At 51.6% G+C, this 23,347-nt stretch overlaps 2 protein-coding genes across 7 annotated transcripts in view; one reads left to right on the forward strand and one right to left on the reverse strand.

The window, feature by feature from the left end:
* Nucleotides 1-11,030, reverse strand: CDK5 (cyclin dependent kinase 5). 2 transcript variants are annotated; one of them, XM_083467215.1, is made up of 12 exons: nucleotides 10,904-11,030; nucleotides 9,567-9,655; nucleotides 8,287-8,354; nucleotides 5,713-5,773; nucleotides 5,356-5,412; nucleotides 5,119-5,214; nucleotides 4,490-4,564; nucleotides 3,325-3,421; nucleotides 3,157-3,226; nucleotides 950-1,010; nucleotides 760-840; nucleotides 1-384 (listed from the first exon to the last, which is right to left on the reverse strand). In XM_083467215.1, exons 1-12 carry the CDS (start codon nucleotides 10,992-10,994, stop codon nucleotides 298-300), a joined length of 933 nt encoding a protein of 310 aa, XP_083323341.1. In that variant the 5' UTR covers nucleotides 10,995-11,030; the 3' UTR covers nucleotides 1-297. The 2 variants fall into 2 exon arrangements, with proteins under 2 accessions (XP_083323341.1, XP_083323342.1); XM_083467216.1 differs by lacking the exon at nucleotides 10,904-11,030 and adding an exon at nucleotides 10,109-10,287.
* LOC310689265 (uncharacterized protein) overlaps nucleotides 10,340-23,347 on the forward strand; it is an 18,710-nt gene continuing 5,702 nt past the window's right edge. For 2 of the 5 annotated variants that reach the window (XR_014517425.1, XM_083466723.1), the window contains exons 1-6: nucleotides 16,055-16,580; nucleotides 16,770-16,851; nucleotides 18,442-18,926; nucleotides 19,129-19,186; nucleotides 19,444-19,526; nucleotides 20,924-21,050. Coding sequence is in view for 2 of the 5 variants with exons in the window: in XM_083466723.1 (XP_083322849.1) it covers nucleotides 16,164-16,580; nucleotides 16,770-16,851; nucleotides 18,442-18,926; nucleotides 19,129-19,186; nucleotides 19,444-19,526; nucleotides 20,924-21,050 (1,252 nt within the window). In the remaining 3 variants the exon portion in view is untranslated. Of the gene's footprint in view, nucleotides 10,669-10,985; nucleotides 11,274-16,054; nucleotides 16,581-16,769; nucleotides 16,852-18,441; nucleotides 18,927-19,128; nucleotides 19,187-19,443; nucleotides 19,527-20,923; nucleotides 21,051-23,347 lie in introns of those variants that run through there. The other 3 variants (XR_014517423.1, XR_014517424.1, XM_083466724.1) reach the window with 3 other exon arrangements.

The raw sequence follows: 23,347 nt of genomic DNA on the forward strand, positions 1-23,347 counted from the left end.
GAAAGAGAAGAAGAGCTTTATAGGAGTCATCCAAGAGTCACAGGGTGAGACGGGGGTCAGAGTCCTCCAGGGCTGCCCAGGGCCCCCACTAGAGGGTGCTGGGGGGCAGGCAAAGGGGGCGGGAAGGGAAGAGGGGGGAACCAGGCCAGCCCCCCCTGCCCCAATATCCCAAATGGTCCCGTGAGGATTGCAGCACCAGCAGTTCCAGCAGGGGGACTGGTACACTGGCAAGGGGGCGGGAGGCTGCATGCACCCCCCACCCTTGGGCCACACCAGACACACGCAGACGCCGGCCCCTTAGGGGGGGCAGAAATCCGTGAAGTAGGGGTGCTGGAGGGCATCCTCTGCTGAGATCCGGTGCACCGGGTTGCACTTCAGCAGGTTCTGGAGAGACAAAGAAAGCGGGGGAGCTCAGTCATGGCACCCCCAGAGATCATCCATTCCAGCCCCCTGCAATGCGGGAATCTTGGCTGAAGGATCCCCAAGGGACAGCCGCCCAACTGCTGTGGGAAGCCCTAGATGGAAGGAGAGGCCGGCGCCACCCTCTGAGGAATCGTGGAATTGGAAAGGGGGTCCCCCCAAGGTCATCCAGTCCAACCCCCTCAAAGCAGGAGCTCAAGGGTCCCCGATGGAGGGCCCTTGGCAGAAAAACCTGCAAGGAAGGTGAACGGAGATGCCAGTGGGAGAGACCCCCTTCCAGCCCCCTGCAGGGAGCTCCCCTCATGGGGGGGAAGGGGGAAGGGGGAGAGAAGCACTCACCTGGAGCAGGTCCCGTCCAGTTGTGTTCAGCTTGGGAACCACGTTGACGAGGGAAGTTGTCGCAGGATACATGGGGTATGGCTGGGGGGGGGAGAGAAGGTGGGTGAGGTGTGCAAGGGGGTGTGGACCCCCACCCAGGAGGGCGATGGAGCAGGGGTCTCGTTCTGGGAGAGGGGAAGGGTCTTCTCACCTTGTAGTCTGGGAGCTTGGTCATCCCTGGCCACTGCTCCTCAGTCGGAGTCCCCAGCAGCGTGGAGGGAGAGTTAAGGACCCCTTGCCAACTGGGAGACCCCTCTGCATCTCCCCCCAGCCAACTCAGCCATGTACCCCTCCCAACGCCAAATCACAGAATGGTAGAACTGAAAGGGACCCTGGGGTCATCTAGTCCAACCCACTGCGGTGCAGCAACCTCAGCGCTAAGGCCTGCGTGTCCAGCACTCTGCGTTTGCTCAAAGGAAAGGAAGAGGGGCGGGGCTTCTGTTTGAGGCCTGTCCCAGATGGGAGGAGGTTGCAGGGGGTTGGACTAGATGACCCTCAGAGGCCCTCCCAACTCCAGGATTCTGCAAAACCCTCCCCTGCTTGCTCCTGAGGCCAAGAAACAGGCGCCCAGGGCAAGAGGGCTGGACCCACACCTTCTCCACCCCCCACCCCAGTAGAGCCACACGTCCTCAGCTGGCCAATCACAGCTTTGCTGGGCTTTCCCCTTTATTTTATTTTCCGATCCCTCGTAGCTGAGTAAGATTGTCTTCCATGAACACAGTTTTAACATTGAGACCACAAGTGACTGTGGAGGCCAATTCTGGATCCACAAGTTCTTCCACAGTGGGGACATTGGTTTCCGGGCGGGAGTTGAACATGGTGTGGATCTGCCAAGTGTGCCTTCTTCTTAGCGCGTTTCTCCCTTGCGTCCTGAGTTTGAGAGTCTTCAAAGTCCATTACACCTGTGGTAAAGGCTGTTCTTCAAATGGAGCGCTTGCAGGCCAGTGTTTTCCAGTTGTCGGTGTTTATACTACATTTTTAAAGATTTGCCTTAAGAGAGTTTTTAAACCTCTTTTGTTGAACACCAACATTACGCTTTCCATTTTGAAGTTTGGGATGGAGTAGTTGTTTTGCAAGACAATAACCAGGCATCTGATCAACATGACCAGTCCAACAAAATTGATGTTGAAGAATTGTTGCTTTGACATTGGTGATCTTTGCTTCTTCCAGGACACTGGCATTACCATATTTTTTGCTCTATAAGACACACCAGACCATAAGACGCACCTAGTTTTTGGAAGAGGAAAAGAAAAGAAAATATTATGAATCACAGAAGCCAGAACAGCAAGCAGGATCGCAGCGCAGCGAACCCGCTGGCTCTCCTGGCTTATAGGATATCCGCGGGCAGCCTCTCCCGGGCAAGAGGAGCCTTCATCCCCTGCCCGGGAGAGGGTGTGCATGGCTGAGGCTCCCTCAAGAGCCGCGCTCCCTTTAAAGAGTGTGCGGAGTGTGTGTGCAGCTCTTGGGGGCTTTTCCCCGGGGAGGGAGAAGAGCCGCACCCATGCTCCACGCAGCTCTTTAAAGGGAGCGCTGATCAGAGCCTCCCGCCTGCATTTGCTCCATAAGATGCACACACATTTCCCCTTACTTTTTAGGAGGTGAAAAGTGCGTCTTATAGAGCAAAAAATACAGTAATTCGCCTGTCTTCCCAAGTGATGTGTAACATTTTTCAGAGACACCGTTGATGGAATCTTTCAAGGAGTTGGAGATGGCATTTATAAGTGGTCCATGTTTCACAAGCAGAAAGCAAGGTTGGTAGTACAATAGCTTTGTAAACAAGCATTTTGGTTTCCCTGCGAATGTCCCAGTCCTCAAACACTCTGCACTTCAATCAGGAGAAAGCCGCACTCGCAGAGCTCAGGCGATGCTGGATTTTGGCATCAATGTTGGCCCTTGTGGAAAGGTATCTGCCAAGGTGGGAGAAGTGATCAACGATTTCCAACGTTACACCATTGAGTTGGATTTGTGGCGCTGCAGAGGGGATGCTTTGTACTTGTTGGTGCAGCAGCACTTTGGTTTTTTGGATGTTGAGCGATAGGCCAAGCATTTCATAAGCTTCTGCGAAGATATTTAGGCTGGTTTGGAGGTCATCCTCTGAGCGTGCGCACACTACGTTGTCCTCTGCATCCTGAAGCTCCATGACGGAAGTTACGGTAACCTCACTCTTTGATTTCAGCCTGCTCAGATTGAAGAGCTTTCCATCTGTTCCATGTATGATTTCTACTCTGGTGAGGAATTTCCCTAATCATAGAATCACAGATTTGGAAGGGATCCCCAGGGGTCATCTAGTCCAACCCCCTGAATTCAGTCTCAACTGGCCTCCCCCCAAGCCCTTGCAATGCCCAGTGCCAAGGATATCGGAAGATCCGCTTCAGCTGGTCATCCACGTCATTTCCTGGGAAGAGGGGGCGCCCAGCATTGGCCAGCTCTGGGTTGTGGGGGGGGGAGAGAGGAAGAGGTCAGTGGCACCCCAGAGCCCTTGCCCACCCCCTCTGCCCACCCCCAGTGCCAAAGCACCCCCCTTACCTGCAAAGATGCAGCCAGCAGACCACATGTCTATGGAGGTGGAGTAGAGTTTGGCCCCGAAGAGGACGTCTGGGGGGCGGTACCAGAGCGTCACCACCTGTGGGGCAGCAGGGAGAATTAAAGGATTGGAAGGGACCCCCAAGTGACATTTAGTCCAACCCCCTGCAATGCAGGAATCTGGGGTGGAAGGAAAATCAGGGAAGACTGGGAGCGGCCGCTGAGACCACATAACACCAGTCTTGAAAGACCTACATTGGCTCCCAGTATGTTTCCGAGCACAATTCAAAGTGTTGGTGCTGAACTTGAAAGCCCTAAACGGCCTCTAAGACCCAGTAGACCTGAAGGAGCGTCTCCCCCTCCCCATCATTCAGCCCAGACACTGAGGTCCAGCTCCGAGGGCCTTCTGGCGGTTCCCTCCCTGCAAGAAGTGAGGTTACAGGGAACCAGGCAGAGGGCCTTCTTGGTGGTGGCACCCGTCCTGTAGAACGCCTTCCCACCAGATGACAAAGAAAATAAAAAACTATCTGACTTATAGAAGACAGCCCTGTTTAGGGAAGCTTTTAATATCTAAGGACTATTATATTTTAATATTGTGTTGGAAGCCGCCCAGAGTGGCTGGGGAAACCCAGCCAGATGGGTGGGGTATAAATAATAAGTTATTATTACTATAATTATTATTAGGCCGCAGGTTAATTGGTTTCTGCAGGCTGGGTTGGGGAAGAACGACCAGAGCCATACCTTCCAACATTTCTCTGATGAAAATAGGGACATCCCGTTCCATAATGATAATTTTACTATTTATACCCCACACGTCTTACTGGGTTTCTCCAGCCACTCTGAGCGTCTTCCAACATATATAAAAACATAATAAAACATTAAACACGAAATAAATTTCCCTACACAGGACTGCCTTCAGATGGCTTGGGGGTCAGATAACTCCCTCCCCTCCAACATTTCTCCAATGAAAACATGGGTGTCCTAAGGGAAAGTGGGACATTCTGGGATCAGATCAGAAACCGGGACGGCTTCTCTAAATGAGGGACGTCCCCAGAAAAGAGGGAGAATAGGAGGCTCTGCAGAGCGAGTGCCCCAGAGGAGGGGCGAGGAAGGGAGGGAAGGGGGCAGGTCCCACAGTTCCCCGTGCCCGCCCAGCCCTGCTCCTCACCTCGGCCGAGTAGCAGCGCACAGGGATCCCAAAGGCCCTCGCCAGCCCAAAGTCTGCCAGCTTCAGCTCCCCGTTCTGTTGGCAAAGGCAGGTGGTCAGCGGAGGAAAAAGAGCCAGCCCAGGGGCAACGTTGCCCACGCCCCAGGGAAGGAAGCGGAAATCCCCATGGGGTCCACACTGGCAATGTTCCCTAGACCTGTAGACTCCCTGGAAGTCCCTTGCAGCTTGATGCCCGCCCCCCCCCCACGCTGTGTACCCTGACACCCCCCTAAATCAAGTGGGATCGCGGGCAGATCTGGCCCCTTCGCTGCTCATCCCAAACCTCCTATTTTTTATGAGCACATTAGAAAGCACCAGTCCTGGGGCTTTTTGCTTTCTTCCCTTGGAAGAAGTGGAAGGGACCCCAGGGGGTCATCTAGCCCAACCCCCTGCCGTGCAGGGAAAACAGCTAAGGTGGCAACCCATAATAAGCAGACCGAGGGAGACCTTTGGGCAATCCAAGGGCACAGCCCCTCCCAGGTCTCCCCCATCTCTGGAAAGGTGAAACAGGCAGGTCTTTGCAGGAGCCACACTGGGTCTTGGCCCCCTAAACTCCCCCCGCCTGCCCAATGTGGCCCCCCAGCACTCACCCGGTTGATCAGGAGGTTCTGGGGCTTGAGGTCCCTGTGCAGGACGTTCCGACTGTGGCAGAACCCCAAACCTTTCAGAAGCTGGTACATGAAGGACTGCGGAGGGGGGGGGAGGCTGGTGTGAGAACCCCAAGCCTGGCCATGGGGGATGGGCGGAGCACCAGCTGCCCCCCACAAGGACGCCTGTCCCCACCCCTCCTCCCAGCCCCTCGCCAGGGCAACCTGTGCCCTCCTCACCTTAACAATCTCGGGGTCCAGATCCCCATTGCAGCTGTCGAAGTACTTCTTCAGGTCCTGGGGGGAGCAGAAAGCAGGAGGGGGAGGCAGGGGGTCAGCAGCAGGGCCAGGAGACCCCCAAAGAGCCTGGTCTCCCAGGAGGAGGCACCCCCACATTTTCAGGATGCAGAGGGGACCCCCAGATGCCCAGGTCCAGCTCCCCCTGCTGCCCCTCTCTCGCCACACAGGAGAACCACGGGAGAGCTCACAGGATCCTGCCCCCTGCTCCTGGGCTTCCCGGGGGGGGGGCACCTGGCCAGCCCTGCAGGGCTCCTCCTGCAAAATCTGAGCACAGCCACCCGCTCCTTCCCTCCTTACCTGGTCACAGAACTCAAAGACCAGAGTGAGCTTCTTGTCACTGTGGAGGACGTCGTGCAACCTGGGGGGGGGGGGGCAGAGAAAACAGGGGCTCCAGTGAATGGTGGGACCTCAGCCGACTCACTTACTCTCAGCCTGACCTACCTCACAGGATTGTGGTGGGGGTTAAATGAGGAGGGGGAGCAGAACCACCGACACCACCTGCAGCTGCTTGGATGAAAAGGGTGGGGAATAAATGCAGAATGGAGGACTCCTGGCTCGTTGTTGTTTGTTGTTTAGTCGTGTCCGACTCTTCGTGACCCCATGGACCAGAGCACGCCAGGCACTCCTGTCTTCCACTGCCTCCCGCAGTTTGGTCAGACTCATGTTTGTAGCTTCGAGAACACTGTCCCACCATCTCGTCCTCTGTCATCCCTTCTCCTTGTGCCCTCCATCTTTCCCAACATCAGAGTCTTTTCCAGGGAGTCTTCTCTTCTCATGAGGGGGCCAAAGTATTGGAGCCTCAGCTTCAGGATCTGTCCTTCCAGTGAGCACTCAGGGCTGATTTCCCTAAGAATGGAGACGTTTGATCTTCTTGCAGTCCATGGGACGCTCAAGAGTCTCCTCCAGCACCAAAATTCAAAAGCATCCATTCTTTGGCGATCAGCCTTCTTGATGGTCCAGCTCTCACTTCCATACATCACTACTGGGAAAACCATGGCTTTCACTATACAGACCTTGCCACCTGGCTTATCACCTGTGAAAACGATCTAGGGGGTCTTAGTGGACCACAAGTTTAACTTGAGTCCACAGTGTGATGCAGCAGCAGCAAAAGAAAAAAAAAAAAAACCCTAATGCTATTCTGGGCTGCATCCACAGAAGTCTAGTGTCCAGATCAAGGGAAGTCATAGTCTGGCTCTCTTCTGCCTTGGTCAGACCCCACCTGGAGTCCTGGGTTCAGTTCTGGGCATCACAATTTAAGAAGGATGCTGACCAGCTGGAAGTGGGCAGAGGAGGGTGACCAAGATGATCAAGGGTCTGGAAACTAAGCCTGATGAGGAACGGTTGAAGGAGTTGGGTGTGTTAAGCCTGGAAAAGAGGAGACTGACAGGAGGTATGGGAGCCATCTTCAAATATCTCAAGGGCTGTCACGTGGAAGAGGGAGCAAGCTTGTTTTCTCCTGCTCTGGAGGGCAGGACTCGAACCCAAGGCTTCCAGTTGCAGGAAAGGAGATTCTGACTAGACATACAGAAAGACTTTCTGACAGTCAGAGCTGTTTGTCAGGGAAATGGTCTCCCTGGGGAAGTGGTGGACTCTGCTTCCTTGGAGGTTTCTAAGCACCTGTCCTCATGGAGGCTTCAGCTGAGAGTCCTGCCTTGCAGGGGGTGGACTAGATGAGCCCTGGAGTCCCTTCCAACAAGTCAGTGCTTCTCTTTGTGACTGGCGTAAGTGACACAGGCAGGATTCCATGTGGGATATGTGTGGGAAATGATCAGCTCACCCCCTCTAAGAGACACAGCTGGGGTCTCAGGCCCCACGTTCGCCCCCCACCCACCCACAGACACCCAGAGCTTCAAGCCCAGAGTTGAGTCAGCCCTGGAAGCTGAGCCCAGAATGAGGGAGCACCCCAGGGGGTGGATTATTTCAGAGCCAGTGTGGTGCAATGGTTAGAGCATTTTACTGGGACCCCAGGGTTCAGATCCCCTCACTCAGCCATGAAGCTCAGTGGGTCACTTGGGGGGCCAGCCCCTGTCTCTCTGTTTTGGGGATAACGGTATTTTTTGCTCCATAAGACGCACTTTTTTCTTCCTAAAAAGTATGGGAAATGTCTGTGCGTCTTATGGAGTGAATGTGTGGTCCCTGGTGCCGAATTGCCCAGGGGAGAAAAGCATATCATGCTCTTTTTTTTGAAAGAGGGAAGGGGGTGTTGAAACAAAGCCGCTGATCAGCAAGCGATTGGAAGCGAGATAAGGGACGCTAGCAAGAAAGGAGGCTGTCTGGGAGGGGGGAGGGAAAGACAGAAAACTTGCAAGGAGAGGAGTCAAGAAGACTAAATCAATGAGGAGAGAAATTAGAAGAAAAGGAGGAGCAAAAAACTGCTCCAGCTAAGAAAAAGACACTAAGGCAAACAAGAGGGAAGGGGTGCTGAAAGGAAGCAGCTGAGCAGCTGGTCAGCAAGCGATTGGGAGGGAGATAAGGGACTCTAGAGATAAAGGAGGCTGCCTGGGAGGGGGGAGGTAAAAGCCCATGGATCCTCAGGATTTTTGCATTGGGCTACCCCAAACTCACCGTCAAATCACATATCATGTCTGTGGCCACAGCATGAACCACAAAAATCATACATCCACTGTTTAGTTCAGAATTTTTTTTTCTTGTTTTCCTCCTCTAAAAACTAGGTGCGTCTTATAGTCAGGTGCGTCTTACGGAGCGAAAAATACAGTAAATGAGCAGGAGATCCATTTGCACCACCCGGGGGCTTTTGGGAGAGGAAAAGGTGGTATTTAAGTGCGAGGAATAAGCTCTGAAACGCCCCCCTGCCCTTCTCCACCCCACGACGTGCCCCAGAGCTGAGCCTCAGCCCCCCAAGCGGCTCACCTGACGATGTTCTTGTGTTTCAGCTCCTTCAGGAGGCAGATCTCCCGCAGGGCAGAGCTGGGGACCCCCTGAAAGAGGAGGAGGAGGGGGGAGGGGAAAGGGTCAGGGGGCCACTGCCGGCCTCAACCCCCACCCCCAATTCATTCACAATGGGCAAGCAAGCGGGGGGGGGGGGAGGACTCGCTGGAAGACAGGGAATCCCCCCACCCACCAGAAGTGGCTAAGGAACATCTTACTTCCCTTTCCTATTGATCCCAACCAGGGGAGTTTGGGAACTAACAAGGGAACAGAAACCTGCTCCAAACCTGGGAGGGCAAGGCTGCTCTGCCAAGGGCAATGTGTGGGGTCGCCTGCCAAACAGCAGCAGGCTATGCCCCCCCAGCCCCCCCCCCACATCCTTTCTGGTGAGCATTTGGGATGCTATTGGGGTACTCAAACGTGACCCCCAAGCCCAGTGCTGTTTGCCTTCTTGGTAGTGGTGCCCGCCCTGTGGAACTCCCTCCCACCAGATGTCAAAGAGAACAACAACTGCCAGACATTTGGAAGACATCTGAAGGCAGCCCTGTTTAGGGAAGCTTTTAATGTTTAATAGGTTATTGTATTTTAGTGTTCTGTTGGAAGCTGCCCAGAGTGGCTGGGGAAGCCCAGCCAGATGGGCGGGGTATAAATAATAATAACAATAATAATAATAATTTATTAATTATTATTATTATTATTATTATTATTATTATTATTATTATTATTATTATTATTGCTCCTGCAAATATTCTGGGGTTCTGCTTCCTTTCCAGTCAAGGAACTTCCTGCAACTGACTGCAGAGGCTCCGTTTTATTCTCCCTTGCCCCCCCCCCCCCGGCTGTCATTGGGCTAAGGGGCAAAGCACCAGCGAACCACCAGCAAAGCAGAAGGATGTGCGGGCAGCCCAGGCTAAACCCACCGCGGAGGCCCCATTATTGCAGAATGCCGCTGCCCAGGGGGGGGTCGCTTAGCATGCAAATCCCAGGAGTCGGGGGCGCTTTGCCCCCACCCAGCACCCCACTCTCCTTTCAGGGGGGAGAGCAGCTGCTCGGCATGCAGAAGGACCGAGGCGCCGCCCCCCCCCGCCAGCACCTGCAAGGAGGGCGCAGAGCATCCCCTGCCGAAAGGGGCGGCGGGACTACAACTCCCACAATCCCCCGCCCTTGGCCAGGCGGGCCGGGGATGATGGGAGCTGTGGTCCCGGCTTCCAGGGGCGGCGCAGGCGAGACGGAGCCGGGGGGGGGGTCGCGGGGGTCCCCACCTCGTCGTCGTCGTCCAGCCGCACCCTCTTCAGCGCCACGATCTCGTGCGTCTCCCGGTTCTTGGCCTTGAACACCGTCCCGTAGGTGCCTTTTTTCGGCGGGGGGGGGGGGAGAGAGAAACACAAAAGGGTCTCGCTGATTCCTGGGGCCAAGCGCTTTGCAGGCCCCCCCCCACCCCAGCCCTGCAGAGGAGTCCCCCTGGCCAGGACGGGGGCGCAGCTGCCACGCCTTCCTGCCGCCGGACCCCCAGCCTGCACCAGACACCCCCCAATTCCCTCCAGGTTTTTTTCCGGGGGGGGGCTGCATTGCATGCATGCAGAGGCCGCCACCTCCAGGCTCAAAGCAGGCCTCTCCTCGCCCCACCCGGACCAGCAGCACAGATCGCGGGGTGGGGGGGGGGAGAAGCAGCCCCCCACCCAAACCTCCAAGGAGAAGCCCCCAGCATCGCCATCTCCTGCTCCCGGTTGCACGCCCCCCCTCCCGCTTGCATGCATGCATCCTCCCCCCCCCCCGGCTGCGCGCCCCCTGCGCCATTGCGCACCCTCTCCGATCTTCTCCAGCTTCTCGTATTTCTGCATGGCGCTCCGTCTGGGACCCCGGCGGGGCTGGAGGCGGCAGCAGCCGCCCTCCTTCCTCTCCCGGCCGGGCTGGGACTACAGCTCCCAGAATCCCCCCTGCAAGCGCGCGCCCGCCCGCGCCTCCCCGCTCGTGCCCGCAGACGGACTGCAGTTCCCGGCTGGCGCCGCTCCGTGCGCAAGAGCGCGGGCAGAAAGGGGAGTCTGCAGAAGCGCAGGCTTGGAAGGGACCCCCGGGGGTCATCTAGCCCAACCCGCTCCTTCGGACAGCAGGAGGGGCAAGCGCAAGAGCAGCTGCCATCCTGCGCCGGGCAGCAGCGAGTGTGGCTCAGGAGCGGGAAGAGAGTGCCTCTAGGCGCGGGCAAAGCGCCTTCGCGTGGCTGCTGGGCAAAGCTGGACAGCCTTGCCCAACCGGGCGCCCTCCCCCTGCGGCAGATTCCCAACTCCAGGGATGGGGTGGTGGCTGGAGCCCAGCTACCAGGAGGGCACCTGGTTCCCCACCCGCAGGGCCAGTGGGGATCGAGGGGTGGGTGAAAAGGCTCCGCACTCTGCACATGCTCCGGAGCCGCCCTTCGCTGTGCATTGTTATTTTTTCTGGGTTTAAGCGTTTGGTCTTTTCCCCGGGGGTCCCAGGTAGGGGGAAGCTGCCAGGTAACCCAGGGCAGGTGAGTGGACGAGGGTCCTTCTTCTCCCTCTCCAAGCACCCTCAGCCGCCTGCCTGCCCTTGGCACCCAGCTGAAGTGGGCACGCAGCTTCCCCACCTCTGCCTGGCACGAGGAGCTGCTGCCAAGGGGGCCGGGGGGGGGAATCTGAAGTTTTTACATGGGTGATGATTCCTGTGGCTGGCATCATTTGATGCCCAAGGAGGCTGAACTGCTTGCCAGTCTTTCTCTTGACCCAAAATGAATGCCCTCCTCTGGCTGCGCGCCCGGGAGGGAGAGGCGGGTGAACTGAGGGCGCACGGCTTGGCAAGGGTTAAGAGGAACGGAGCTGCCTTCCTAGAGGGGACAGGAAGTCAAGGCGGGGGGGCAGGTCCTCCAAAGCAACAGCCCCTCCCTCCCAGCCAAGTCCTTTTTTGTAAGGGGGGGGGCGGTTGGTTTGTCTCCTCTGCAAAGGAGGCGCCTCCGGTGAGTCTTCTCTCTGCTCCCCCTTTGGGTGCATTGGGGAGAAGGGAGGGGGGTCCCTGGGGAAGATGCATGGCGGGGGGGCGTCCATCTCATGGATGGGGAGACCCCCCAAGTCAGGGGCAGCAGATCTGCAGCAGATCGGTCAGCCTCGTCTTCCAGGGAACCGAGAAAGAGGCTGCTTCTGGCCCCTTTGGGGAGGGGTCTTGGGGGGGGAGGATAACGGCAGGCAAAGGAAGCCCATTCAGAAATAGGCTGGGGAAACTCAGCCAGGTGGGCGGGGTATAAATAAATTATTATTGTTATTATTATTATTATTATTATTATTATTATTATTAGCATTAGCATTATTATTATTAGCATTGTCACGTTAATGAACGGCATTTGAAGCCGGAGAGAAACAGCTGGACATAAAATATAAAAAATAAAAAATAAAATATATGCAAATATATAAAATATACGCAAGAATAAAACCCCCTGTGCAGTCAGTTGAGAAAGGCTGTTGGAAGATGGAGGGCAGAGAACAGAAAGAGCTGCTTCCTTTAGGGCAGAGTTAAACCTTTGGAACTCCCTCCCACAGGAGGCAGGGAGATGGAGGGGGAAAGGGCGACTTGGGGGTCTGCTAGGCACAAGGGCCAGGCTCTGCCAGGGGCTGGGAAGGAAGCGCGGGGGGGGGGAGGAGAGGGGGGCTCTTGCACTCCAGTCCTGGGGGGGGGGGCTTCCCAGAAGAGGCCCTTGTGGGAACAGGAGGGGTCACTCAAGAGAACCACCAGAGGTCTCCCCACCCAAGGAATCCAAGCCCTGCTGGGAAGGGAGGGAACCTTGGGAGGGATGGGGGTGAAAGAGGCAGCCCCCCCCCCAGTGCTGAGAGTTACTGGGAGACCCTCTCCCCACCATCTGTAATTCCTGAGTTCCCTGAGTTTTATTGCAAGGTTCATGGGAATAATGACAAGTGGAGGATACAAAGAAATCTTGTCATTTGTACATCACAAAAATAGCACAATAGGTTTATGGGAATATCTACAACATATAGTTCATTATTAGAGGTCAGTATCTGAGTTCCTGGTTCATGAATATGTTTAAGCAAAAGCGGAAAAAGGGCCAACAGGACAGAGCAATTAACAGATAACACTGAGCATTGCAGAACCAAACACCTGGGGCTTTATTTATTTTCTTCCATGCTTGAGGCTTTATGTTATTATTATTATTGTTGTTGTTTGTTGGTATTTTTACTACTATCACCGCTGTTCCAGAGCAGAGTGCAACTATTTTTAATTATTTTATAAAGTCAAAACAAATAACAATCAGAGGAATAGGCTGGGTCCTGAAAACACACGTCTCCGTTGTCAGAGGCCTTGGGAAAGAGGGGGAGGGGCCTGGGGGGCCTCTGTGGGGAGGGAATCCCCCAATGGGCCCTCTGCCCCCAGGGTGCCCTCTCTTGGGCCACCCCTACCCAAGACTCTCAAGGGGGTGAAGCTACCAAGAGGGCCCCCTCTGCCAAATTTCACAGCCAGGAGGGTCTGTGGGGAAGAAGGTGGTTCTTCACATATTGGGGGGGGCATGTTCAGGGCAGTTTTAATGTTTAATGCTGTATTGTGTTTTTAATATTTGGTTGGGAGCCTCCCAGAGGGGCTGGGGAAACCCAGCCAGATGGGTGGGGGGTAAATAATAAATTCCTATTATTATATTATACTCCTGTGAGAACTTTGAATTGGACCTGGAAATGAAGGGACCACCAATGCAGCTGTTTTAAAACAGGAATTACTGTATTTTTCGCACCATAGGACGCACTTTTTCCCTCCTAAAAAGCAAGGAAAAATGTGTGTGCATCCTATGGAGCGAATGCAGGGGGGAGGCAGGCGGGAAAAGCCCCCAAGAGCCGCACACAAGCTTCGTGCGCTCTTGCGGGCTTTTCTCCAGGAGGGAGAAGGGACTGACTGGCCGCATCAGTCCCTTCTCCCTCCTGGGGGAAAAGCCCCCAAGAGCGGCGCCCTCTTTAAAGGCTGTGCGGCTCCTGCAGGCTTTTCTACGAGGTGGGGGAATCCCCCCACCTCCTAGAAAAGCCAGGAGAAGCCGTGCAGCCCCTTTAAAGAGCATGCGGCTTCTGCGGGAGGTGGGGGAAGCTGCAGCGGATTCCCTCCTCCCGGGCTCCCTTTGAAGCGGCAATGTGGGAGGGGAGCAGCTTACACTCGTGTAAGCAGCTCCTCTCCCACTTTCCTGCTTCAAAGCAACTACGGAGGAGGGAAGGAAGGGGACCATCGATCCTCCACTGCTAGAGGCTGCAGCGGATTCCCTCCTCCGTGATTGCTTTGAAGCAGGAAAGTGGGAGGGGAGCAGCTCCTCTCCCACTTTCCTGCTTCAGAGTGGAGGGAATCCACTGCAGTTGCGAGCAGAGGATCCATGGCTCCGCTTCCTTCCCTCGAAGCAGGGTGCGGGGGTGCAGGGGGGAAAGAGGGCAGGAAATAGATGCCGGGGAGGAAGACACAACCACACTTTGACTACTGAAAGTCCACCCCAGCCTCCCCAGATTTCCACTGAGACGGCCAGGCTAATCTCGATGGCCATAAGTCAGGCTCAGCAATATTAACTGGACTTAGATAAGCCATGGTTCCCCTTCCTACCCTCCCCTGAGGCTCAGTTTAAAGCAGCAAAGCGGACAGGAGCCGCCCGCTTTGCTCCTTTAAATAGTTTAGTGCAACATTTGATTCAGAATATTTTTTTCCGTATTTTCCTCCTCTAAAAACTAGGTGCGCCCTATGGTCAGGTGCGCCCTATGGAGCGAAAAATACGGTAAATGTGTTCTTAGGGGTTGTAATGGGGGAGGGATTCAGTGAGGAGGGGGAGACCCATGGATGCTCCTTGGAGAAAAAGATGGGAAAGACATGCCCTTCATAAAGAAAGGGAACCCAGCCAAGGGGACTGGCTGGCAAAGGAGCCGGAGTTGGAATGGGCACTTGCAACCCCAGTGGGAAGGTGAGCCCCTTCTGCGCTCGCTTTTTGGCCTGGCCCACGTGGCCCTCGGGGGCTTGTTATCTGGCCCTCAGAGTAGGGATGCCACACCAGTAGTGTGTCTTGAATGTGCTGGAGATTCCCAGGGCTAGAAAATGAGACGGAAGCAGGAAAGAAATGAGCCTTCAAGATCCCCCTGTGGATCTCACCTGCAGAAGCATTGGCAGTTAAGAAAAAGAATATGGAAGGAGAATGGCCCACATATTATTATTAGAAGGACAGCAGGACGAGCCCACGTTGAAAAAACATGAAGAAATTAAAGGGTATCTGACGAATTGGCTGCAATATTTTCAAATACATCAAAGATTAATCATGGATAAATAAACAGGTCTTACAAAAGAAACATCAAAATTTGAAAAAGAATTGATACCAAGTAAAGATAGATACATCTCACAGATATATGATCTACTATTAGAATGGGAGGTAAAGGAAGAACAAGTGAAAGCAGTAATGGTGAGATGGGCACAAGACCTGGGTTATAACATGTACATGGAACAATGGGTAAAATTATAGGGGGGAGATATAAAATTTACGGCTTGTTATAATCTCAGGGAGAATATAACGAAGATGATGTACAGATGGCACCAAACTCCAGAAAAACTTGCTAAAATCTACAAGAATAGATCACCTATACATTGGAGATGTAATAGAGAAATTGGGTCTTACTTGCATATGTGGTGGAAGTGTACAGACATCTGCGTATTTTGGAATAATATATATGAAGAACTTTAAAAATTATTCAAATTTACATTTTAAAAAATGCCAGAAATATTTCTGTTAAGTATATTGCCAAAAGAAATAGGGAAATCGAAAAGAACTTTGTTCATGTATGGGATAACAGTGGCCAGAATCTTAGTAGCAAGAAATTGGAAGAATACAGCAATACCGAACATGGCGGATTGGCAAATCCTAATGGGAGAATACCTGCAGCTGGCAAAGATGACAGGAAGGATAAGAGGCCAAACAAAACAAATAGTCTATAAGGATTGGAGAATTTTTAAAGAATACTTAATTACGGTATAAAAGGAAACTTCTTGGCAGAATTAGACTGAAGCTTGCATTGTATAAATATACCGTAAGTTTGTAGGGAAGTTAACAAAAACTACATAAGAAATATATACATAACTGTGCAATATAAGATAATCAACAGACAAAGTACAGCAAGACTAAAGTCATTTTCAATTTTTTGTTTTACAAGCTTTACAATCGTTCACATCATTAGGAGTACAAAGGATGTTAGTTATAAGAATTGTGTTGTTTCATATATTGCTACTGTCTGTCAATTTATAGTTTGTTTATTTGATTGTATGTTTGATTGTTGGTTTGTTTGCTTTCCTGGCATAAATGCATCTGTTTTAAAACAATAAAGATATATATTTAAAAGAAAAGAAAAGAAATGAGTCTCCAAGTGGGAGTGGGAGGGAGAGCAACCCTAGAGGACTCCAGGGTTAGGACCCCCACTCTTGCCTAGTGCCCAGTGTCCTGTACATCCTGTACAAATGACTCACTTGTCAATCACAGTTCTGACCTCTTTCATTGACAGAAAACACTGAAAGGCAGGAGCAACCAGGCGGATTCATCTGACAGAAATTCCCTATGTTTGCTGGACATTTTGCATAGTAACTTTCCTTCTAAGAGAGCTAGATGCTGGCTTCTCCCTTTTTAAAAAGGAAAGCTCAGAGTCTGGCTTGTGTTGCAGCCCAGCCCTGGTTCCTAGCGAGACTCATCCACGCTTGCTCAAAGAACCTCTTTTTTCCTCCTGACCGTGTTTCAATTTCACGTGTATTTGCTTTGTAGGATTTGCAGACGCCTCTACTTAGGAAAGACAGAACTGGGCAGAAGAACAAGGGCTTTCTTCTGATCTCTTGGAGGCTTCCTGAGAGCCAGGATGGATGAGCAAGACTCAGCTGGTCCTGAAGCAGGAAGGGGCCATGTCATCAACACTGGGAGCAGTGAGGGATTCTGGGAAAGCTCTGTGAAGAAGATCCTGGGTGAGGAGGACACCTTCAGCTCAGATGCGCAGAGAAAAAAGTTCAGGCAGTTCTGCTACCAGGAGGCCAAAGGACCCCGAGAGGTTTGCAGTCGCCTCTACTGCCTTGACTGTCAGTGGCTGAAGCCAGAAAGGTATACGAAAGATCAGATGCTGGACCTGGTGATCTTGGAGCAGTTCCTGGCTGTCCTTCCACCGCAGATGGAGAGCTGGGTGAGGGAATGTGGAGCGGAGACCAGTTCCCAGGCGGTGGCCCTGGCCGAAGGATTCCTCCTGAGTCAGGCAGAGGAGAGGAAGCAGGCAGAGAGAAAGCAGGTGAGAGAGACTGTCCTCTGGATACTCCCAAGGGGGTCTGAACAAGATGTGAATATCCCAAAATCCTCTACTAATTTTTTGGAAAGCATCCAAGGAATGATATCTGATAACTCTAAAGTGCTTGCCTCTGCCATTCCTTTTCTCATCTTTCTCCCTGTTCTCTGTTTTGCATCCTTGTTTCTCTTTCAGGGAAAGGATCTGTTTGCAGAATTGGGCCTGGATTCCTCTGAGGCAGAGAAGACTCTGTTGGATGCCAGAGAGAGGCCACTTGGTAAGGAGGAAGGAGGGTTTTTTCTCGGTTTGGTCACATTCTGTGGATTTGGAAACTAATCCCTGGATTACTCTTTGGTGGGAAAACCCTTGGGGCCAGGAGCCCAGAGGAATCCCACAAGATGTACTTTTGCACAACTATAATGTGGCTGGCTGGTGCATCTGCTCCCGTTCAGACATGCAGCCTGGCAGGTGTCCAGAGGATCTTCTGAAAGTGAGCAGAAAGCCCCTCTGAGAACCCCTGGAGGCCTCACCATCCAAGGGGAGTCCCTGGTGGGTGGGAAGGAAGCAAAGCTGTACTGCAGGGGGGGGGAGAGGCAGCCCCCGCCCGGTGCTAGGTTACTGGGAGACCCTCTCCCACCAGCCCCCTCTGCCCAGAGTTCCCTGACAAGGAGGATGGATTGCTCACCCACTCGGGGGGGGGGGGAATTCTCCTGGAGTTGTTTGCATCCTTAGGTAAAGGTAAAGGGACCCCTGACCATTAGCTCCAGTCATGACCAACTCTGGGGTCGCAGCGCTCATCTCGCTTTATTGGCCGAGGGAGGCAGCGTACAGCTTCCGGATCATGTGGCCAGCAGGACTAAGCCGCTTCTGGCGAACCAGAGCAGCGCACAGAAACGCCATTTACCTTCCCGCCGGAGCGGTACCTATTTATCTACTTGCACTTTGAGGTGCTTTTGAACTGCTAGGTTGGCAGGAGCAGGGACCAAGCAACAGGAGATTCGAACCGCCGACCTTCTGATCGGGAAGCCCAGGAGGCTCAGTGGTTTAGACCACAGCGCCACCTGCGTCCCTTGTTTGCATCCTTAACGAGCTACAATTCCGTGGCTCGTTAAAGCGAGTGGATCCTGCTTTGCAGATGCAGGGCAGATGTGGCCTGGGGGGGGGGTGTCTGTCTTCTCTTTTTCTTTTCGGAAAACCCCCCCACACTTTTTACTGGGTTTTATAAACAAGGGTCATAAGACGAATAAAGCATACCAATAAATAGACTGAGTCTTCTCGTGTCATTTGTAGATCACTAGAAGAGCATAATAATTTGGTTATTATGCTAAAGCCAATTTGGTTGCCAGTAAAGGAAGGCGACTCATACTGTACTTGCTTTGGAGTATTGTCCTTTAGCCCCGCCCACTTGGCCCTCAGGGGGTTGGCCAGATATTGAATATATAGCCCTCAGAATAAAGAAAAAGAGGCCTCACCCCAGTAGTGTATATTGAGAATGTTGGGGGTTCCAAGTGCGAGGAAATGAAACGGAAGCAGGAAAGAAATGGTCCTTGGAGTGGGGTGGGGGGTGGGGTGGGAGGGAGAGCACAATCGGTGCAAATGTCTAACTTGTCAATCACTGTTCTGACTTCATTCACTGATTGAAAACACCGAAAGCAGGAGCAATGAGATTGTGTCACCTCACAGAAATCCCTTCAGTTGCCTCTACGTTTTGCATTATAAATTCCCTTCTAAGTCTCCTCCTCTTCTTCTTGGCTGTGGTGCAGTCCAGCCCTGGTTCCTCAAGACTCATCCATGCTTCTTGAGAGAACACTTTTCTTCTCCTGACCATGTACCGATTTTATAACAGAACAATGTATTTGCTTTGTAGGATTTGGTAGCACATCTCCTTTGGACAAGCAGAACTTGGCAGAAGACGAAAGGGATTCCTTCCGATCTCTTGGAGGCTTCATGGATGAGCAAGACTCAGCTGGCCCTGAAGCAGGAAGAGGCCAGGCCATCCAAAATGGGGGATTCTGGAAAACCTCAGTGCAGAAGATCCTGGATGAGGAGGACCCCCACAGCTCAGATTTCCAGAGCCAGCAGTTCAGGCAGTTCTGCTACCAGGAGACTGAAGGACCCCAAGAAGTTTGCAAAAGACTCTACCGCCTTTACCATCAGTGGCTGAAGCCAGAAAGGCACACAAAAGCTGAGATGCTGGACCTGGTGATCTTGGAGCAGTTCCTGGCTGTCCTTCCACCGGAGATGGAGAGCTGGGTGAGGGAATGTGGAGCGGAGACCAGTTCCCAGGCGGTGGCCCTGGCCGAAGGATTCCTCCTGAGTCAGGCAGAGGAGAGGAAGCAGGTGCAGAAGCAGGTGAGAGAGACTTTCCTCTGGATATTCCAAAGGGGCTCCAAACAGGATGGAGGACATCGCAACACTCTCTACTATTGGCTCATCCATTTTTTGGAAAGCACCCAATGAGTGTTATTGGGTACCCCTAAAAGATTTTGCCTCTGCTGTTCCTTTTCTAATCCTTCTCCCCATTCTCTGTTTTGAACCCTTGTTGCTCTTTCAGGGAAAGGACTCGTCTGAGGTAGAGAGGACTCCATCTGACGACAGAGAGAGGCCATTGGGTAAGGAGAAATCAGGGTGTCCCAGCCCCCCAGTTTGGTCACATTCTGTGGCTTTTGAAACTAATCTGTGGGTTCTTTTAATCTTTTGTGGAAGACGCTTGGGACCAAGAGCCCAAAGGAGGCGAGAGCTAGTTTTGCCCAACTAAAATATGAAGTGGGTGCAAACGTCACAATGCACTCAACAGGGGAGACTTTTTCTAAGGCGCATCTGGAGTGAGAGAGATTCAGGGCTCTCCACTTACCTTGCTCTCTCGCAGGTGACAGAAGGATGCCAGCAAGACCGCCAAGTCCGTCTTCTCATGGCAGCAGAGAGGAGGCAGCGGCTGTGGAAACAGATCAGGTAGCGGGAAGGAGCCTTGCGGGGAAAGAGGCCGAGGGGGGGGGCTGCCAGGGGGAACGAATCTCTCTCCTCCTCTTGGCTTCTGTCAAAAATGCCCCCAATGAAGGAGGAAAACGCCATTTGAGAAGGTTTCTGTGCTGAGAATAAGGAAGAGAATTGGGATTCCAGATTCCCCTCACGGGGCTTCCCCCGCTCTCCGCCCTCTCCCTGTGTCCCCGTGATTCCTTGGAAGTTGGCTTTAGGGAATTGGGAGGGTCCCCCCCCCCTTCCAAAAACAGAGGATCTTTCTGCCCAGCAATGCTTCCGCAGGCAGAATGATTTGAAGAAGGCAATGTGGAGTTGCACCCATTTACACAAAGGTTAGTAAAGGTAAAGGGACCCCTGACCGTTAGGTCCAGTCGTGACTAACTCTGGGGTTGCAGCACTCATCTCGCTTTATCGGCCGAGGGAGCCGGCGTGCAGCTTCTGGGTCATGTGGCCAGCATGACCAAGCCGCTTCTGGCGGACCAGAGCAGCGCACGGAAACGCCGTTTACCTTCCCACTGGAGTGGTACCTATTTATCTACTTGCGCTTTGATGTGCTTTCGAACTGCTAGGTTGGCAGGAGCAGGGACCGAGCAACGGGAGCTCAGCCTGTCACGGGGATTTGAACAGCCGACCTTCTGATCAGCAAGTCTTAGGCTCTGTGGTTTGATCCACAGTGCCACCCGCGTCCCACAAAGGTTAATACCCATCATTAAAACACACAGTAAATGAATTCCATTAAGACAGCAAGAGCTGATGGACAGCGGACTGCTTTCCCTCAGGAAGTTTTCCAGCAGAGGTTGGGTGGCCGTCTGTCATGGATGCTTCAGCTGAGATGCCTGCATTGCAGGGGGTTGGACTAGATGACCCCTGGGGGTCGCTTCTGACTCTATGATTTTATAATTCTAAGACGGGTCGGCAACATGCAGCCCACGGGCCGGATGCGGCTCATGAAGACTGTTTTACCAGCCTATGAGCCGCCCCTAAACAGAGCTGCCTGCTTGGTGAGTCCACCGCACACTGCACTAAACCAGCGCGGCACAGGGACTCGCCAAGCACACTGGAAATTGCGTCTGCGCACATGTAGATACTAGATATCACATCTGCACATGTCCAGACGCCGAAAATCACTTCTGCGCAGGCGCAATGTCTGGCGTTGTGCTGCGCCAGTCCAGCCCACAGACGATCTCTGTGGGAGTGATCCAGCCCCTGGCCGGTGGACCTTGCCGACCCCTGTTCTAAGACATTGAGCATAACTGAAATGCGAAGCAATCCCATGAAAACAACAGAGCAATAATCAGGCAGAAAACAGCCATATGTAGTCGATAATTGGTGTGCTGCTAAGAGGAAGATACTTTTCCTTTTCCTAGAAGGGTCCGGTGTGCTTTGAAGACGTAGCTGTCCATTTCACAGAGGAGGAGTGGGCGTTGCTGGATCCTGACCAGAGAGCTCTGCATGAGGAAGTCATGGAGGAACATCATGGGATCCTGGACTCTCTGGGTAAGGCCCCCTCACGGATCACAATACCTGTTTTGAAATTCCATACATATCTCTAGGTGATGAACTCCCCAGATTTTGCTGGAGCTCCACAGTGCCCCCCTGTGAGAATCTGGGATGCTGACACCCCCACATCAAACCTTGAATGGAGGGGTATCCACTCTTTGGTCTGTGCAGATTCTTCCTCCAGTTTTGCCTTTTTAAACCATGGTCAGGCTGGTCTTTACTTCCCAGGACTTTTTAAAGATAGGCTTCAGTGCGGTGAAGGAACTTGAAGCAGCTTCTGTCTGGTTTTCTGGGTTTGCTGCTTCTTCTGCCAGTTTTTTGGTTGGCCAAAGACATGATTGATATTGGAGATGGCTTGGATTCCATGACTGGGCCAAACAAAATCCATCCCCAATAAGAGCCAGGCTTTTCAAATCTCAGTTTCCCATAGATATGCCTGTTAATGCCAGTCAGCAAAGGCCGTCAACCCTCTGGAAAGACTCTGCATCTGACTTCTTTGTTCTTCCTCTATCACAATTCATGTTAATAAGCATCGTTCAGTGATATGGGGCTCCATGTTTTCCTCTTTTTAAATGGTATTTTTTATAATTTCCATTTTTCGGTTTTTCAAAAATTCACAGACATACAGATTACAAAAACACAAATCACATACATTTCCAATACGCATATATTTGACTTCCCTCCTCCCCTTTTGTGGTTCCTTTTTAATTTTAATTTTCATCTTGCATTTTCTATGTTACTCCATTTTTTGTTATTCTTTATTTTCTCTTAATATGTTTAACTGCTTGTATTGCGATAACCCTGCTAGTGAGCTTATTTGCATAGATGAGTTTTCCAGATATTCCACAAATTTTCCCCAATCTTTAATAAAAACCTTGCCATTTTGGCATAATCCATTAATTCAGCCAGCCCGTCTTTCTTGGTTAGCACTTCATCTTCTTTCCATCTCTGGGCAAAAACCATTCAAGCTACAGAAACAATTTTTTTTGGTCTTTTGGAATCTCAGTACCTACTACCCCTAGAAGAAAAGCAGCTGGAATTTTACTAAAAGTTATCTTAAACATTTTTTTCAATTTAAACTTTTACTCTCTTACAAGACCCCCACATATGGTAAAGGTCCCTTCTTTTTCTTTACATTTCCAGCATATGTTTTTTTATTTATACATTTTTGCCAATCTACTAGGACTTAAATACCATCTATACATCAATTTCATGTAGTTTTCTTACAGTGTATAACATGCTGTGAACTTAAGATCTACATTCCACAACTTCTCCCATGCAGCCATTTCAATATTATGGTCTACATTTCTTGCCCAGTGAATTATGACTGACTTCACCTGCTTGCCTTTCATCTCCCATTCCAATAATAATTTATACATTTTGGAAATCACTTTGTCATTATTCCCTAGTAACTCTTTCAAATTGCGAGGTTTGATTAAAAAAACCCAATCTTTTTATCCGCCTTGAAAACTTCATTAAGTTGAAAATATTGTAACCAATCTGGTACTTGTTGATCTACTTCTTCAAACCTCTTTAAGGTTATTTCCCAGTCCTTTTCTGTTAATAAATCCCTACATGTTGCCCAGTCCCACTTCAGACTCCTTTGTCCCCACTGATATCGCTTCCAAAATCCAAAACCTGTGTAGTATGCAATGTCAACCATTCCTTTAACCAGCAAAGACAGGATGCCTCATAATATAATCTTAAATCTGGCAGGGAGAATCCAACTCTCTCCTTCAAATCCACTAGTAATTTATATTTTGTTCTTGGTTTCCTCCTCTGCCAGATAAAACTCATATCTCTTTGCCATTCCTTGAAGCATCCTGTGTTGCCGATCATTGGAATTGTTTGAAATAAAAATAACATTTTTGGTAGCACGTTCATATTTATGGTCGATATTCTTCCTAACTAATTAATAATAATAACAATTATAGTAAGAAGAAGTAGTAGTAGTAGTAGTAGTAGTAGTGGTGGTGGTGGTGGTTGCCCCAGTCACTCTGGGCAGCTTCCAACACACATAAAAATAAACTGATCCAAGTCTCACAACCTCCTAAAAAAATAAATTCATGTTCTTAATTTAGTCATTAGCAGTTATGCGTTATATTCCAAAGTCTGTTTCCCCCCACAAATTAGTCCCATGCAGATCAAAACCCCACAGCCAGAGCTGACCTCTATTTACACTCCAACCTTGTGCCAAAGTAATTCTGAATTTCTTTAAATTTCTTTAAATTAAATTAAAACATCTTTGGCTTTTACCATTTCATGGAAGATTTACTGCTGCTGCATGGAGCTCA

Source organism: Podarcis liolepis (genome assembly GCF_965112155.1).
Source record: "Podarcis liolepis genome assembly, chromosome: 12".
Taxonomy (NCBI): domain Eukaryota; kingdom Metazoa; phylum Chordata; class Lepidosauria; order Squamata; family Lacertidae; genus Podarcis; species Podarcis liolepis.